This window comes from Nerophis lumbriciformis, linkage group LG02 (assembly GCF_033978685.3).
Source record: "Nerophis lumbriciformis linkage group LG02, RoL_Nlum_v2.1, whole genome shotgun sequence".
NCBI classification, from domain to species: Eukaryota; Metazoa; Chordata; class Actinopteri; order Syngnathiformes; family Syngnathidae; genus Nerophis; species Nerophis lumbriciformis.
This window is the reverse complement of record NC_084549.2, coordinates 48,998,827-49,015,000: the sequence shown is the minus strand read 5'-3', so window position 1 is coordinate 49,015,000 and position 16,174 is coordinate 48,998,827. Positions and strand designations below refer to the sequence as shown.

The window sequence follows — 16,174 nt, the reverse complement described above, 5'->3', positions numbered from 1 at the left end:
TGGAATTCACAAGGACTCAGGTTTATCACTTTCCAAACGGTGCTTTGTATGAATGAATAGTATTATGTTCACTTGCTGACATTGTTGTACTGTATGTGTTTAACTGGAAATTATTAGTCAAACCGTAAGGCAAAATAGGAAGGCTTTAGGTTTCAAACAGTGCATAATTCAACAGGAAGTGTGTGTAGTTTCAGTTTATTCCACCAGGTGTCTCAGGCATTTTATGAGTTAAACCAAGATTTGCATGTGTCTGTTACTTAAGACAGCTATAGGCTATTTTTTGAGTTTGGCCAAGATTGGTGAATTTCCTGTTAATTAAGCAAAGTGCATTTTAAGTTAACTAAATAAACTTACTGGTGATTTAATTTACATACAAAATAAATTAAAAGAAAAGGCCTGAATGTTAATAATTATAAATAGGCCCAAGTAACTTCTTTTTTATTAATAATTGTTTGCACAAGCTTGTAGGAAACATTTACAACATTAACAAGAAAGTAAACATTATTCACGTTTAAAAAGTAGTCTACATACTTAAAGAACTGTAGGTATTTCAAATTATTAGCCTACTACCAAGTTAAATTAACCCTTCATTGTGTAAAAACATTGTCAATTGACAATCCTCATATTATCTCAATATGTCTGACACAAACGCAAAGATTACAGAACAGCACACAAACTCATTGGCTCAGCCTGAGGTTAATGCCCAATCTGCAGAAGGAGAAGACACTGCGAAGAAGCGGAAGAACTCGAACCTTGACGGAAAAAGGGAAAGGACTTCAAGAAGAAATGAAAGGCGTACATTGCAGATACAAACTTGCATATGAGAAATGGAAGTATAATGCAAAGGTAGCCAAAGAGTTGATGAGTGATGAAATCTCAGGGGAAGAATTAAACAAGTCGATGGATCATCTACAAGCCACATGTGCAGATGTGAAGGCAGTATATGAGGAATTCCGTCAAATGCAAGCTCCTGATGCAGATGTGCGACGTAAAGTGGATGCATGTGTATCGATGTCTGAATTCATGATTAAAAGAGCACAACAACTCATTGAAGGTGATGCTGCAGTGAATGAAGAACAGTGGCCAGATGTCGGCTCCATTCTAAATTCATCAAGTCCATCATTAAAGTCTCTATACCTTCGTTCAGAACACAACACTCACTTAAGTAACCTTTCAGTCAAGAGAGATGATGCTGTGGCCGAAGCAGCTGCGGCCAAAGAGGTTTTGTCAGTGCTAAAAGAGCAAGACAAGGAAGTCACTGAACTTCAAAGACTGGAGGCTGTAGAGAAGCTACGTGCTGCACAATTTGAGGCTGAATCTCTAGCCAGACAACAGGCAATGCAGAATCAGCTCCGAAAGCTTGAGCGCTTAGAGGAAGTCAAGAAGCTGAATGCAGCTAAGGCCCGAGTCAAGGTGTATGACAAACTCAGTGACAAGTCCGAAGTCATTAGTTTACCACATAACATCAAACAACCTGATAAGACACAAACCCTCAATGCATGAAGTCCTCCATTCATTCCTCAACAAGCTCATAATCCAAGTCATAATCCAAGTCATCCCAACGTTCAATCAGTCCCACAAGTTCCACCAAATTTGCAGGTGCAAAGTCCTGATTTAGCAACTGCTCTCGCTGAAGCAATGAATGCCAATCGTCTCCCAACACCTGAACCTACAGTATTCACGGGATATCCTATAAAGTACAACGACTGGAAATTGCCATTTCAGATACTGATTGACAGAAAAGGTATTCCAAAAAATGAAAAACTCTACCACTTCAGAAAGTATCTAAGTGGTGCTGCAAAGAAGGCTGTTGAAGGACTCTTCCTGATCGGCACAGAGGCAGCATATGACACTGCATGGAAGCTGCCAGAAAAGCGCTTTGGAGACCCTTACGTAATTGGGAAGTCCTTCAGAGATAAGCTGCATGCGTGGCCAAGAGTAAGCTCCAAAGATGGATGCGATCTGAGAGAACTTGCAGATTTTCTCCAGAGCTGTGAGGCTGCAATACCTCATATCAAGACATTAGAGATTCTCAATGACTGCACTGTAAGTCAAAAGATCTTGACAAAGCTCCCAGACTGTAATGTGTCCAGGTGGAACCGTAAAGCAATGAAAACCAGACAAGCGAAAGCTGAATATCCTTCTTTCAAAGAGTTGGTGAACTTCTTATCAATGGAAGCTGATCTGGTATGTGACCCCATATCCTGTGTACAAGCACTCAAGAGTATACAGAATGAGAAACCAAGACAGACAAGAACTGAAACCATAAAGGCAAAAACGTTGTCAACAAATACAACACAGAACACTGTCTCCTGTGTTTTCTGCAAGAAGTTTGGACACCAGCTGGAGAAGTGTAGAAAGTTTGCTGAAATGACAATCCCGGATCGCATCAAGTTTGTACAAGAAGAAAAACTTTGCTTTGGCTGTCTAAAGACTGGTCAACACTCTAGAAACTGTGAGGACAAAAGTAAGTGCGATACCTGTCGAAGAAGACATCCAACATGCTTGCATGATGACAACTTTCAGAAAGGTTCTTCATCAAAGAAAGTGGAGAGTGATTCAAATAAAGCACGAGGAACGGAGCAAATCCCTGCAACTGCAACAGCAACTACCAATAGAGTTGCCCAAGGTAATCAAAGCTCACATACATCCTCAATAGTACCAGTCTGGGTCTCTTCCACAAAACAGCCTGAACATGAGATCTTAACATATGCGTTGCTGGATACGCAGAGTGACACAACATTCATCCTGGACCAAGTTGCTCAAGAGCTCAACACAAAGAAGGAGAATGTCTGTCTACGGCTTTCCACAATGTCATCAGTCTCTACAGTCATACCCTGTCAAAAATTGTCTAACCTACAAGTGAGAGGATATGACTTAGAAAAAATGATCTCACTACCACCTCTCTTCTCATGTGAGTTCATTCCTGCTGAGAGGTCGCACATTCCCACCACAGAGACAGCCCAAAAATGGCCTCATCTTGAACCATTGGTCCACAGGATTCCTCCACAATTGGAGTGCCAAGTCGGCCTACTAATAGGCTATAACTGCCATCAAGCTCTTCTTCCCAGAGAAATTACAGGTAAAAGCCAGTAAATTAGAATATTTTGAAAAACTTGATTTATTTCAGTAATTGCATTCAAAAGGTGTAACTTGTACATTATATTTATTCATTGCACACAGACTGATGCATTCAAATGTTTATTTCATTTAATTTTGATGATTTGAAGTGGCAACGAATGAAAATCCAAAATTCCGTGTGTCACAAAATTAGAATATTACTTAAGGCTAATACAAAAAAGGGATTTTTAGAAATGTTGGCCAACTGAAAAGTATGAAAATGAAAAATATGAGCATGTACAATACTCAATACTTGGTTGGAGCTCCTTTTGCCTCAATTACTGCGTTAATGCGGCGTGGCATGGAGTCGAAGAGTTTCTGGCACTGCTCAGGTGTTATGAGAGCCCAGGTTGCTCTGATAGTGGCCTTCAACTCTTCTGCGTTTTTGGGTCTGGCATTCTGCATCTTCCTTTTCACAATACCCCACAGATTTTCTATGGGGCTAAGGTCAGGGGAGTTGGCAGGCCAATTTAGAACAGAAATACCATGGTCCGTAAACCAGGCACGGGTAGATTTTGCGCTGTGTGCAGGCGCCAAGTCCTGTTGGAACTTGAAATCTCCATCTCCATAGAGCAGGTCAGCAGCAGGAAGCATGAAGTGCTCTAAAACTTGCTGGTAGACGGCTGCGTTGACCCTGGATCTCAGGAAACAGAGTGGACCGACACCAGCAGATGACATGGCACCCCAAACCATCACTGATGGTGGAAACTTTACACTAGACTTCAGGCAACGTGGATCTTGTGCCTCTCCTGTCTTCCTCCAGACTCTGGGACCTCGATTTCCAAAGGAAATGCAAAATTTGCTTTCGTCAGAAAACATGACTTTGGACCACTCAGCAGCAGTCCAACTCTTTTTTTCCTTAGCCCAGGTGAGACGCTTTTCGCGCTGTTTCTTGGTCAACAGTGGCTTGACACGAGATATGCGGCAGTTGGAACCCATGTCTTTCAAGCGTCTCTTGGTGGTGGATCTTGAAGCACTGACTCCAGCAGCTGTCCACTCCTTCTGAATCTCCCCCACATTTTTGAATGGGTTTTTTTTCACAATCTTGACCAGGGCGCGGTGATCCCTATCGCTTGTACACTTTTTCTGACCACAGTTTTTCCTTCCCTTTGCCTCTCCATTAATGTGTTTGGACACAGAGCTCTGAGAACAGCCAGCCTCTTCAGCAATAACCTTTTGTGTCTTTCCCTCCTTGTGCAATGTGTCGATGGTTGCCTTTTGGACAGCTGTCAAATCTGAAGTCTTCCCCATGTTTGTGTAGGCTTCAGAACTGGACTGAGAGACCATTTAAAGCCCTTTGCAGGTGTTTTGAGTTAATCAGCTGATTAGTTTGTGGCACCAGGTGTCTTCAAAATTTAACCCTTACACAATATTCAAATTTTGTGACACACGGAATTTGGGATTTTCATTTGTTGCCACTTCAAATCATCAAAATTAAATGAAATAAACATTTGAATGCATCAGTCTGTGTGCAATGAATAAATATAATGTACAAGTTACACCTTTTGAATGCAATTACTGAAATAAATCAAGTTTTTCAAAATATTCTAATTTACTGGCTTTTACCTGTATATGCGGAAAAGATGGCCATCCATATGGTCAGCGAACCGACTTTGGATGGAGCATTGTTGGCTGTTCCAAGCCAGCAACTGAGTTTGAAGACGCAATTGGTGTGAGCCATAGGGTCATTGTACGACAAGTGACTCCTGCTGCACAACCTCTAAGTCGACTTAAAGATGAAGTGCACTTTGTCTGCAGAAATCAGGTCAAAGAGCTTCAGAAATCATTAAGATGCTCGAAATTGATTTTACAGACCACTCAACAGACAACAATCCAGTCTCTCAAGAAGATCTTCTCTTCATGTCACGAGTGAAAGACGGGATACGACAGAAAGAAGATGGACACTATGAGCTACCACTACAGTTCAAGAAAGACAACCCAGCAGACCTTGCGTCTAAAGAAGCCAGTGCAGCCCAATTGAAGGACTCATGTTGGTTGAAGGGACCAGACTTCCTTTGGCAACCAAGTTTGTCAGTCAAACAAGCAATAGTAGAAGTGGATGACACTGACCCAGAACTGCGGAAAGCTCATGTTCATACTGTCAAAGCCAAAACCACAAACCCATTAATCAGCCGTCTCAGCAAGTTCTCAGATTGGTCAAGAGCTGTGAAAGCTGTCGCCAGACTGAAGAAATGTGTCAGGAGACGTAGTGGAGGTCAAGTAGGGACAGACCAAACTACAAACCTTGAAGAGAGACGTGAAGCAGAGTTCTTCATCATCAAGCTCACACAAGAGGAAGCCTTTGCTGATGACATAAAGAAAATCAAATGCAATAGAGCTGAAAAACTCGGCAAACGCAACAAGCTCTACCGGTTCAACGCTTACCTTGATGCAAACGATATACTCAGGGTGGGAGGACGGTTGACGCAGTCAGCCCTTCATCATGACGTGAAGCACCCTGCAATATTGCCAAGGAAATCACACGTGTCAGACCTGATTGTGAAATATCACCATGAGCGTGTAGACCACCAAGGAAGAGGGATGACAATGAATGAGATACGCTCAAATGGAATATGGATTCATGGATGCGGAAGTATTGTCTCCTCACATTTATAAGTGCGTCCCATGCAGAAGGTACAGGAGAACCACAGAAGTTCAACAAATGTCAGATCTCCCAAAAGAAAGAACTCTGACAAGTCCTCTATTCACCTACTGCAGACTCGATTGTTGTGGTCCATTTCTTGTAAAGGAAGGAAGAAAAGAACTGGACAAGGCATGGATCAAGAGCGCCAAAGAGCAGTTGGTTGTGAGTTCATTGTGAACATCCCATCAGCAAGTCATATGGGTGGAGTCTGGGAGCGTCAAATTCGGACGATTAGAAGCATCCTGACGACCATGCTTGACAAGTGGGCAAACAGACTCGACACCACAAGCTTGAAGACGCTCATGTATGAAACAATGGCCATTATCAACAGCCGACCTTTGAGTGTTGAACATCTTCACGATCCAACAGCTCCAGAGCCTCTTACACCAAACCATATTCACACCATGAAATCTGCAGTAATACTGCCACCTCCAGGCCAGTTCTGTAAAGAGGATTTGTATCTGCACAAGAGATGGAAAAAGGTGCAGTTCTTGGCGAATGAATTCTGGCAAAGATGGAAACGAGAATATCTGCTGAACCAACAACAGCAGCAAAAATGGCACAGCCCATCAAGGAACTCACAAGTGAACGACATTGTGATTTTAAAGGACGAGTGTACCCCAAGAAATGAATGGAAGCTCGCAAGAGTAGTCGAAGCTCAGCCTGGAAGAGATGGCATGGTGCGCAAGCTGAAACTAGTGCTCAGTGAGACTTCTGTTGACAAGGGCAAACCTCACACACAACGGATTAATCTAGAAAGACCTATTCATAAAATAGTAACATTAGTAGAAGCCAATTAGAATGCACACACATACAGGTGCTTGAAACTGGTTTTGATAAAAATGTAAAATCCCACATTTCAGGTCAATGAGTGATTTGGTGGGAGTATAGCTGTTGCTGAGAGTTTGCATGCTTTAAATATGTGTCATAAATAAATAAATATTAATAAATAAGTTAATGATGCAGAGTTATAAAATATTATTAGAAAATGTGTGATTGTAAATTCTCCTGAGCAAAATGTAAATGTATTGTGTTAATTGTGTTGCAAAGCGGAACGATTGTTGTGATGTTACGACCCCATGAACAGTAAATAAGGCAGAACATGCAAGAGGGGAGGTGCTTGAGCACGTTGTCTTCAGCTCCTCAAAAGATTGAAGTGTATTCGATGATTTGTGCAAACTTCAAGCAAGTGATTATTAGAACCTCTTTTCGTTACAAGTAGCCAACGAGTTCTCACGGCGTGTTGGCGTGGATGGTGTGTACAGCAAGGAGGAGTCAATAAACGCCCGTTTTACAAAAAAATAACTTTCCTGTGTTGCCATGTACCGAAAGGAGCTACACTGTGCGTCTTGGCGCGAAATATGCACAATTAACCTGCATACGGCATCATCGTTTTCTGAATCTATCACCTTATCTAATATCCTATATCATGGTGATATCCTTAACTCCACCCCAGATGAACTGCTCTCTTATTTTAATAACCCCTGTATTAAGGTCCTGGATGCAGTGGCCCCATTCAAACAGACACGCACCAAACCAATGACGCAGCTTTGGCTGAACGAGACCACCCGCAAGTTGTTTGGTTTTCAGAATTTCAGATTTAAGTTATTTGTAGCTGAACGCTGATCCTGTGCTGTTGCTTCTTTAAAGCATTTTTCTTTCTTTGTAATCAGGTTTTTACAGATGTGGACACCCATGGTTTATTGTTGGGATTTTCACTTTCTTGCAGGGAATTATCATGTCCCTACAAAAAGCAACATATGAAGAGACAACTTCTACTTTACTGTCCAGATTGTCTCCACAGGACTCAGTAAGCAAATCCCAGTCAGTGCATTCGTAACACTCCTGCAAACAGAGAGCCGACTCATCTGACCAGACTTGTATTTCCTTTGTTACTGCCTTTTCTCTTTTTAATGCAGTTGTGTACATTGGCAGAAGGTGTAGACAGTTATGGTCAGCGGAGCCCAAGGGTGGGAGTGGCAGATATTTATATGCATTCTTTACTGACCCATAACACAGATCCAGTGTTTTTTTTCCCTGTCTGGTTGGACAGGTGACATATTGGTAGATGTTTCTGAGGGTTTTTTTTTTTCAAAGAAACGTGGTTGAAATCACCCAGGATAAAATGTGGCACATCTGGTGGGTTGCACTGTAATTTCTGTACTACATCGCTAGAGTCTAGTGCTGCATCTGCCCTTGGTTGAATATAAACAATAGTGTTAACAAGTTGAGGAAACACACGGGGCAGGGAGAAGGGGCGCAGGGATACAGATAGAAGTTCCACATGTGGCGTGCAGATGCGTTCTCTCACAATCACAGAGCTGCAATAGCGTTTGTTGACGTACAAGCAAACCCCGCTTCTTTGGGTCTTCCCTGTTGATGGCTTTGAAATCAGTCAGATCGGTTTCCCGGTCGTGTTCGTTGAGCCACGTCTCAACAAAGGCAGTTTTTAAAATCCTTCTGGAAGCGAACATGCCCCTGCAGCTCGTCCACTTCATTTCTCAAGGATCAAACATTTCCCATAATCATCGTAGGTAGAGGGATCCGATCAAGCCGCTGCTTTCTCATGCGTAGTCTAAGGCCTCCTCGTTTGCCCTGATTCCTTTTCCTGTTCGTTTTACCATTATTTGCTTAATTAAAGTCTCTGCGAATGAAGTCCAGAAGCTGTAGCGCGGCATTAGTTGACTGAACCAAAGTTACAGAGTTGAGCTGCAGCAACACGTCTCTGGTGTTCTCACCTGCAAGAAAAACAGCAACTTTAAAAAAAATACACAAAGCGGTAAAATATGTGATATCCATTTTTGATTGGTTAAACTAAGAGTAAATAAACTATTATGATAAAAACCTAAAATACGAGTCAATAAAAGCTTTAAAAAAGAGAAAAGACATAAAGAGGACGCCTTCTCTCACTCACTACCGGTAGCTGCGTGCGCATGTGCCCTTCAGTAAGGAAATGGCTAATGGAAATGTTCATCGTTTACACCACACACACACAAATAACCAACATCGTCACGTTCTCATTCCACACTATTAACAAAAGTTACAATATTAAATGTCCCTAGTACATATTAGTACAGTATATAACGGTAAAACACTGTTTTTTAACAGTAATGTACAATATGGTAAAGGAGACAACAAGTAATCGTTCTTCTGGTGACCCGAGTTTGATATTGTTGTATTTAAAATAACATGTCTAGTTAGTGCGTCTGCCTCACAATACGAAGGTCCTGAGTAGTCGTGAGTTCAATCCCGGCCTCGGGATCTTTCTGTGTGGCGTTTGCATGTTCTCGCCGTGACTGCGTGGGTTCCCTCCGGGTACTCCGGCTTCCTCCCACCTCCAAAGACATGCACCTGGGGATTGGTTGATTGGCAACACTAAATTGGCCCTAGTGTGTGAATGTGAGTGTGAATGTTGTCTGTTGATCTGTGTTGGCCCTGCGATGAGGTGGCGACTTGTCCAGGGTGTACCCCGCCTTCCGCCCGATTGTAGCTGAGATAGGCTACAGCGCCCCCGTGACCCCGAAGGGAATAAGCAATAGAAAATGGATGGATGCATGGATGTCTAGTTGATATATGATGACAAGGTTTTGTTGCCATAGTGCTAATAATGGTAACTACTGTACATCACAACCACATCTTTGTTGTTGACTGCTGTTGTGCGTGCCTTCGACCTGTCAAGGCGGCAACAGAGCGGGAAGGAGGCAGCGACCTCATCATTCTCGGGTACTGTGGCGCCTTCTTCATCTCATGGAAATAACAATGCGGGAATTTGGGGATATAAGGCTGAAATGGTACACTTCTTCACAGTTTCCATTTAAAAACAGTTCTGTGCGGTCAGCCTCTAAATTAAGGTGCGTCACATGGTGCTGCTCTGTGCTGGTATGACGTGATCTGGAGAAGACATTTCCATTGTGTATATATATATATACATATGACTGTGACATGTGACTATTTCCAACAATCATGGTAATCATTGTCTTGATTTTCATTCTTTGTGTCCAGAGGACAGCCTCTGCTACGATTTCCAGCCACTTAGGACTGACAACAAACATTGAAGAGAGGGAACAGCATGTGATGATTGCTGTCCAGTGGATAACTGAACCTCTTAACAAAATGCTAGAAAAACACAACCCCTGTGATCAGGCTGAAGTTGACCGTAAACTCAGGTATTTGAATTTAGCGCTTGTACTGTACTACTTGTATTTTTATACAAAGGTGGTGCTCGGTTTACAATACAACGTTCTTAATTACAAAGTTTAGTCATTACAAAATAGCTCCCTTGAATTTATTAGATACTTGGGCTGTCAAACGATTAGAATATGTAATCGCATCTAGTCACCTTGGGCAGCAGGTTGGCACAGGTGACTGCGTGGATTCCCTCCGGGTACTACGGCTTCCTCCCACCTCCAAAGACATGCACCTGTGGATAGGTTGATTGGCAACACTAAATTGGCCCTAGTGTGTGAATGTGAGTGTGAATGTTGTATGTGTATCTGTGTTGGCCCTGCGATGAGGTGGCGACTTCTGCTCGAATGCAGCTGGGATAGACTCCAGTGACCCCGAGAGGGACAAGCGGTAGAAATGGATGGATGGATGGATCTAGTCACCTTCTTTTTGTAGTTAGCTGATCATTGATGATGAATATTCATCCATTTTCTACCGCTTGTCCCTTTCGGGGTCGTGGGGGGGTCGCTGGAGCCTATCTCAGCTGCATTCGGGCGGTAGGCGGGGTACACCCTGGACAAGTAGCCACATCATCGCAGGGCCAACAAAGATAGACATGATTAATTGCAAATAAATATACTTTTTTTTTATCTTTAATTACTGTACCTTAGATTGTTTTTAATACTATATGGTTTATGGTTTAAGTTTATTTTGTACATACAGTCACAACATAATACATCACAATTTCCAGGTTCTCTTTTCAATATGTCGAAAAGGAGTACGAAGAACCATTCTACCTCTTTTCCATATCAGAGCAATTACTAACACTTGTATTCACTTCCTGTTCTCAATCTGTACATACTTTACTCCATACGTAATATAATTCTAAATATAAGTAAGTAAATTAATAGTAAAGTAAGTTTTAATTCACAAGATAAGATAAATAAAATTATCTCATTTTTAATAAGTTCAGAATATTCATCATAATTATTTTTCTTTGAACTCTGTGAACACTTTGAGTTTGAACAGCCTCTAAAACTGAATCATTTGTACATTGTTTGACTTTTTTGCTGATAAACTAAAGGTGTTAAGTGTTGTGTGTGCATACCACTGTTTTAAATTTGATTTTTATCTGAGGTTATAGTTCTCCTATAATTAAAGGACTGGGCAATTTGTGTGCTTAATCAACATACTGCTTTTTTAACACACATTATTACGTGCATCAAAAAAATTATCCCATTAAAGGAAAGTAGCGTCAATAGCTATGTTATGAGTTAAACCTGTACAGCGCTTTTCTACCTTCAAGGTACTCAAAGCGCTTTGACGCTTACCCACATTCACCCATTCACACACGCATTCACACACTGATGGCGGGAGCTGCCATGTAAGGCCCTAACCACGACCCATCAGGAGCAGGGGGGGAGGGTCTTGCTCTAGGACACAACAGCAGTGATTAGGATGGGGATCGAACCAGGAACCCTCAAGTTGCTGGCAAGGCCACTCAACCACCCGAGCCAGATCGTCTCATTAACTCATTATTATTACGTTAACTTTGCCTGTTCTATTTAAAACACATTTTTGTCCATTAATGTGACTGTTGGCAACCGTTTCCCAGCTAATAAGTTTCATATAAAGCATCCTGTATTTCATTAATTGCCATTTTACATGCACCTATCCACGCAAAACGGGGCCCACCACATATTGCGGGGCACTTCGCACAGCGCGTGATCTTCAACCCTACGCATACATAACATTATCTTGCTTATCATTCACTTTCTTTTCAGCATAACTTTACTAATAGTAAGGTAACATCTAGTAATGTTGTGCACTTTCCAAATACGATTCACAAGCCTGAATCATCACCCGTTTTATTACAGCTGGTGTTCAATCTGTCGCAGTATTTTTTGTTGAAAATAACGTCATAATATTAATGTTTACAGTCTTCTCATTGCTCTGCTGCTGAAGTGCTTCTTCAGGGGAGGTTCAGACATGCATTATGCAGGGCTACTTTACACAGATGGTGCCTTTCTTTTGGACCCTGGTACTGCATGTTTTTTATGAGGTTTTTTTCTTTACTCAAAAATAAAAATCAGTTTTTTGGCTTTTCAGAAAACATCACAAGTGTGAGCCCAAGTAGCCACCCCCTAAAGACAAAGATGGATGTAAATAATCCACCATCTCAGAAAAGTAGCTTGCATAAGGAATTATTTTTATTTCTGTTTCATCTAAAAATGTATTTCATGTTTTTACTACTGTATTTTATGTATTTCATGTGTTCTGTGGACAGTGTGAATGACTGAAGAAATATTTTATGTATTATATTTAACTTACACTAAAACTTGACATCATTGTCATTGACTGGAACTCGTTTGTAACCCGAGGACCACCTGTATGTATTTTCAAGTTAGCCATATCCAATATGCGTTACATTTGTTCACACTTAACACCTGAAACAACACACATGGACACACAATGCTTTACTAGTATTTTTAAATTAAAAATGAAAGATGGACAAAATCTTGCTGATTAATCTTTCATTCAGTCTTACATCACAATTATTGATTATCAGTATGGTGCAGACCAGCAGTGCTACGCTCCAAATGTTTCACCAAGTTAGTTAGCTACGTGCTTTTTCGTGTTTTGATGATTCATTTATTTTATTCAATAAATATCATCCCCTTCTTCTCAGCACTGTCCTTTTATGCTCACTTTCTTCCTTTCCATGCTTGGAAAACTAAAGTTGTGTTGATCTGTAGCTATAAGCTAATACAGTGAGACCGGATGTTTTGGTTGGCTCTTACGGGGTTCCCTGTAATGACGGCCACTAGTGGTGGGGATGCTCGTAACACAAATTTTTGTATCACAAAAGCATGACAAGTAGCCGAGAGACGGTTTATATCCCAAAAAAACGGTAAGCTGGAAGACTAATATCCCGGGGTACCATATGTACTACGTTAACTAAATGGCTTTATTTTGACTGTTCCAATCTTGTTACTTTAAAAATTTCTTACTTAAAAATCACGATATAAGTTTGTTTCTATCAAACATCCATCCATCCATTTTCTACCGCTTGTCCCTTTTGGGGTTCGCGGGGGGTGCTGGAACCTATATCAGCTGCATCCGGGCGGAAGGCGGGGTACACCCTGGACAAGTCGCCCTGGCCTCATCGCAAGGCCAACACAAATAGACAGACAACATTCACACTCACATTCACACACTAGGGCCAATTTAGTGTTGCCAATCAACCTATCCCCAGGTGCGTGTCTTTGGAGGTGGGAGGAGGCCATAGTGAACCCACGCAGTCACGAGAAGAACATGCAAACTCCACACAGAACATGTCCTGGGTATTTAGCTTGAATGTTTGAAATATAGATAGGGCTGCAACAATGAATCGATTAAATAAATGAATTTGATACAAAAAAGCTTTCATTTATATTGTTCAGTGAATTCCTCATGGCCCGAGACCTGGAGGAGAAAGAAATCAGGAACAAGGAGAAGGAGGAGAGTCTTTCTGCCTGTGAACCAGAGGTGGAACTTGCATCATCTCCACTTGAGAAGAAGAAAGAAAAGAGGCCTGATAAAAGTAATGTGCACCTTAGCGTTTTTGGCAATATCACATTTGTTTATTAAGATTTTGGATTTCATTTTAAAAAAGCATTATGTAGCTAATGAGCTGTTTTGTAGCTGTCATGTGATCCATATATTTAAAACATCAATCCTGTGCATGAGGTCAATCCATTATTCATACCTCATCTATTGGTTATTGACTTACCACCAACTCTGAATTTGTGAGTGAACAACATTGGCACAACAACTCTCACAGATTGGGGTCATGTGCTCTAATTGTTTACATGGTAATACAGTCATCACTATATCACTGATTTTTTCTAAAACATACTATTCATATTTTGTCCTAAATTAAGTGTTATGTTGGCTTATATGTACTACAGTGCATTATTTGTCGTATTTTTTTATAATTATGTTGTGGTGAACGATACATATATTCAACAAGCGAGGCTTCCATTTCTAAGTTAAATGGGATCTGCAGTTTTTTGGCGGAATTGTGCCTATCGTTCACAATCATTATGAACATGCCGACGGATGTACATTTTTTTAATCCATTGTCACCCGTAAATAAACGTAAATAAAATTCCGCTTACAGCGGAACCAATAGGAGGTCCTCTATTTTGCCAATAAATCCCAAAGAAAAACATCCAAAAAGCGGCAACAATACCCCATTTACATTTTGTGACTTGAAAATTGACCAAGTATTAGTGATATTGTTATGAAAAGCACTAACGCAGACAAACTATACTTGATTGACTGGTGAACTGCTTCCTTGTTTCCTTACTCTTCAAATTTTATTGTAGATCATAAATCAAGCCTTTCACCTTGATAGTAGGACGAGGACGTATTATGACAAGTTGGTATACTTTGACAGCTAATTTAGAACCGGAAATGGCAAGAACAACACGAAAAAACGCTTGGTTCACACACCTTTTTTCTTTGCAAAGATTAGGCATCATTTTTCATCTAAATAGAGATATATGAACATCCTATCAATCGTCAGACCTTGTACAGTAAGTGATGTTGAATCATGTGTGTTGGTTCTCATGAAGTCTGCAGTGATGTTATAAAAAAAAGAAAGTGAATATCGTGGTGCGTTTCTGAAATAAATGTGCCGCGTATGCTTGAAATTAGAAAAATACGTAAATATTAAATCATGTATATAAAACCTTAATGGAGGGGTTTGGATGTTTTTTTAAGGGCTTTATAGGCAGAATAAAGCGGCTCCCGTAGGCTCCACTGTAAACAGACTTTTAATCACATTTATTTAATACTTAGACTTAGACTTAGACTTCCTTTTTATTGTCATTCAAATTTGAACTTTACAGCACAGATAAGAACGAAATTTCTTTACATAAGCTCAGGGATAGGATAAGGATAAAAAAGCAATAAGGTGCATATATAAATAAATAAATATATATAAATATAAATAATATATAAATATATATATATATATATAAAATATATATAAATAAATAAATAAATAGATTACTGTACGCATACTTCACAATGTGGTTGGTAGTGGACCTGGCGCAGCAGTCATGAATCATCAACGTAAACAGCAGCGGACTCAGGACGCAGCCCTGGGGGGAGCCGGTGCTCAGGGAGATGGCACTGGAGGTGTTGTTGCCCACTCTCACAGATTGGGGTCTGTCTGTGAGTAAGTCAAGCAGCCAGTTGCAAAGGGGGGGTACTGAATCCAAGGGGGGCCAGTTTGCTCACCAAGTGCTGCGGGATGATGGTGTTGAATGCTTAGCTGAAGTCCAGGAACAACATCTGCACGTGTGTGTCCTTTCCTTCCAGATGTTCTAAGCTCAGGTGGAGTGCAGAGGAGATGGCGTCCTCTGTGGAGCGGATAGGGCGATAAGCAAACTGGTATGGGTCGGATGTGGGGTGAAGTCTGGAGACAATATATTCCTTTACCAGCCTCTCGAAGCACTTCATTATGATGGGGATGAGTGCAACGGGGCGGTAATTATTGAGGGAGGAGATTGTGGGTTTTTTAGGCACTGGGATGATTGTGGCCGTCTTAAAACATGATGGTACCACAGCCTGGGTCAGCGAGATGTTGAAGATGTCTGTGAGAACCCCAGCCAGTTGGTCTGCACATCCCTCAAGCACCTTGCTCAGAATGTCATCAGGTCCTGGTGCTTTCCGGGGGTTCACTCTCCTCAGGGTTTTCCGGACATCCGCTATATCCAGGTTGAGCGGCTGCTCATCAGGGCGAGGGATGGATTTTCTCGCCGGAGTGGTGTTAAGTGCCTCAAACCTTGCAAAGTAGTTGTTAAGGTCATCTAGGAAGCTGATACTGTTGTCACAGGAACAGGGGGCAGCTTTATAGTCCGTGATGACCTGTATGTCCTGCCACATTCGTCTAGTGTTTGTAGGGTTCTCGAAAAAGTCCTGCCCTTTCTGACTGTGAGCACGCTTTGCAACCTTAATGGCACGGTTTAGGTTAGCTCTGGCTGATTTTAATGCCATCATGTCGCCAGACTTAAAAGCCTTGTTCCGAGCCTTCAGCATTGCACGTACCTCACTGTTCATCCAGGGTTTCTCGTTGGCCCGTGTGGGGATGTTCTTGATCACACTGACATCCTCCATGCACTTCTGAATGTATGCGGACACAGACTCTGCATACTCCTCCACACGTGTGGTGATTTTCGGTGGCGGCTGCTTTGA

At 41.5% G+C, this 16,174-nt stretch overlaps 1 protein-coding gene across 8 annotated transcripts in view; it reads left to right on the top strand.

Annotated features, from left to right (window-relative positions):
- The window catches only part of eno4 (enolase 4), a 147,547-nt gene that overhangs the window by 18,115 nt on the left and 113,258 nt on the right, over window positions 1-16,174 (top strand). For 6 of the 8 annotated variants that reach the window (XM_061963953.1, XM_061963963.1, XM_061963990.1 and 3 more), the window contains exons 3-5: window positions 7,494-7,574; window positions 9,767-9,930; window positions 13,372-13,511. In XM_061963953.1, coding sequence (XP_061819937.1) covers window positions 7,494-7,574; window positions 9,767-9,930; window positions 13,372-13,511 — 385 coding nt within the window. The remainder of the gene's footprint in view (window positions 1-7,493; window positions 7,575-9,766; window positions 9,931-13,371; window positions 13,512-16,174) is intronic. The other 2 variants (XM_061963998.1, XM_061963981.1) reach the window with 1 other exon arrangement.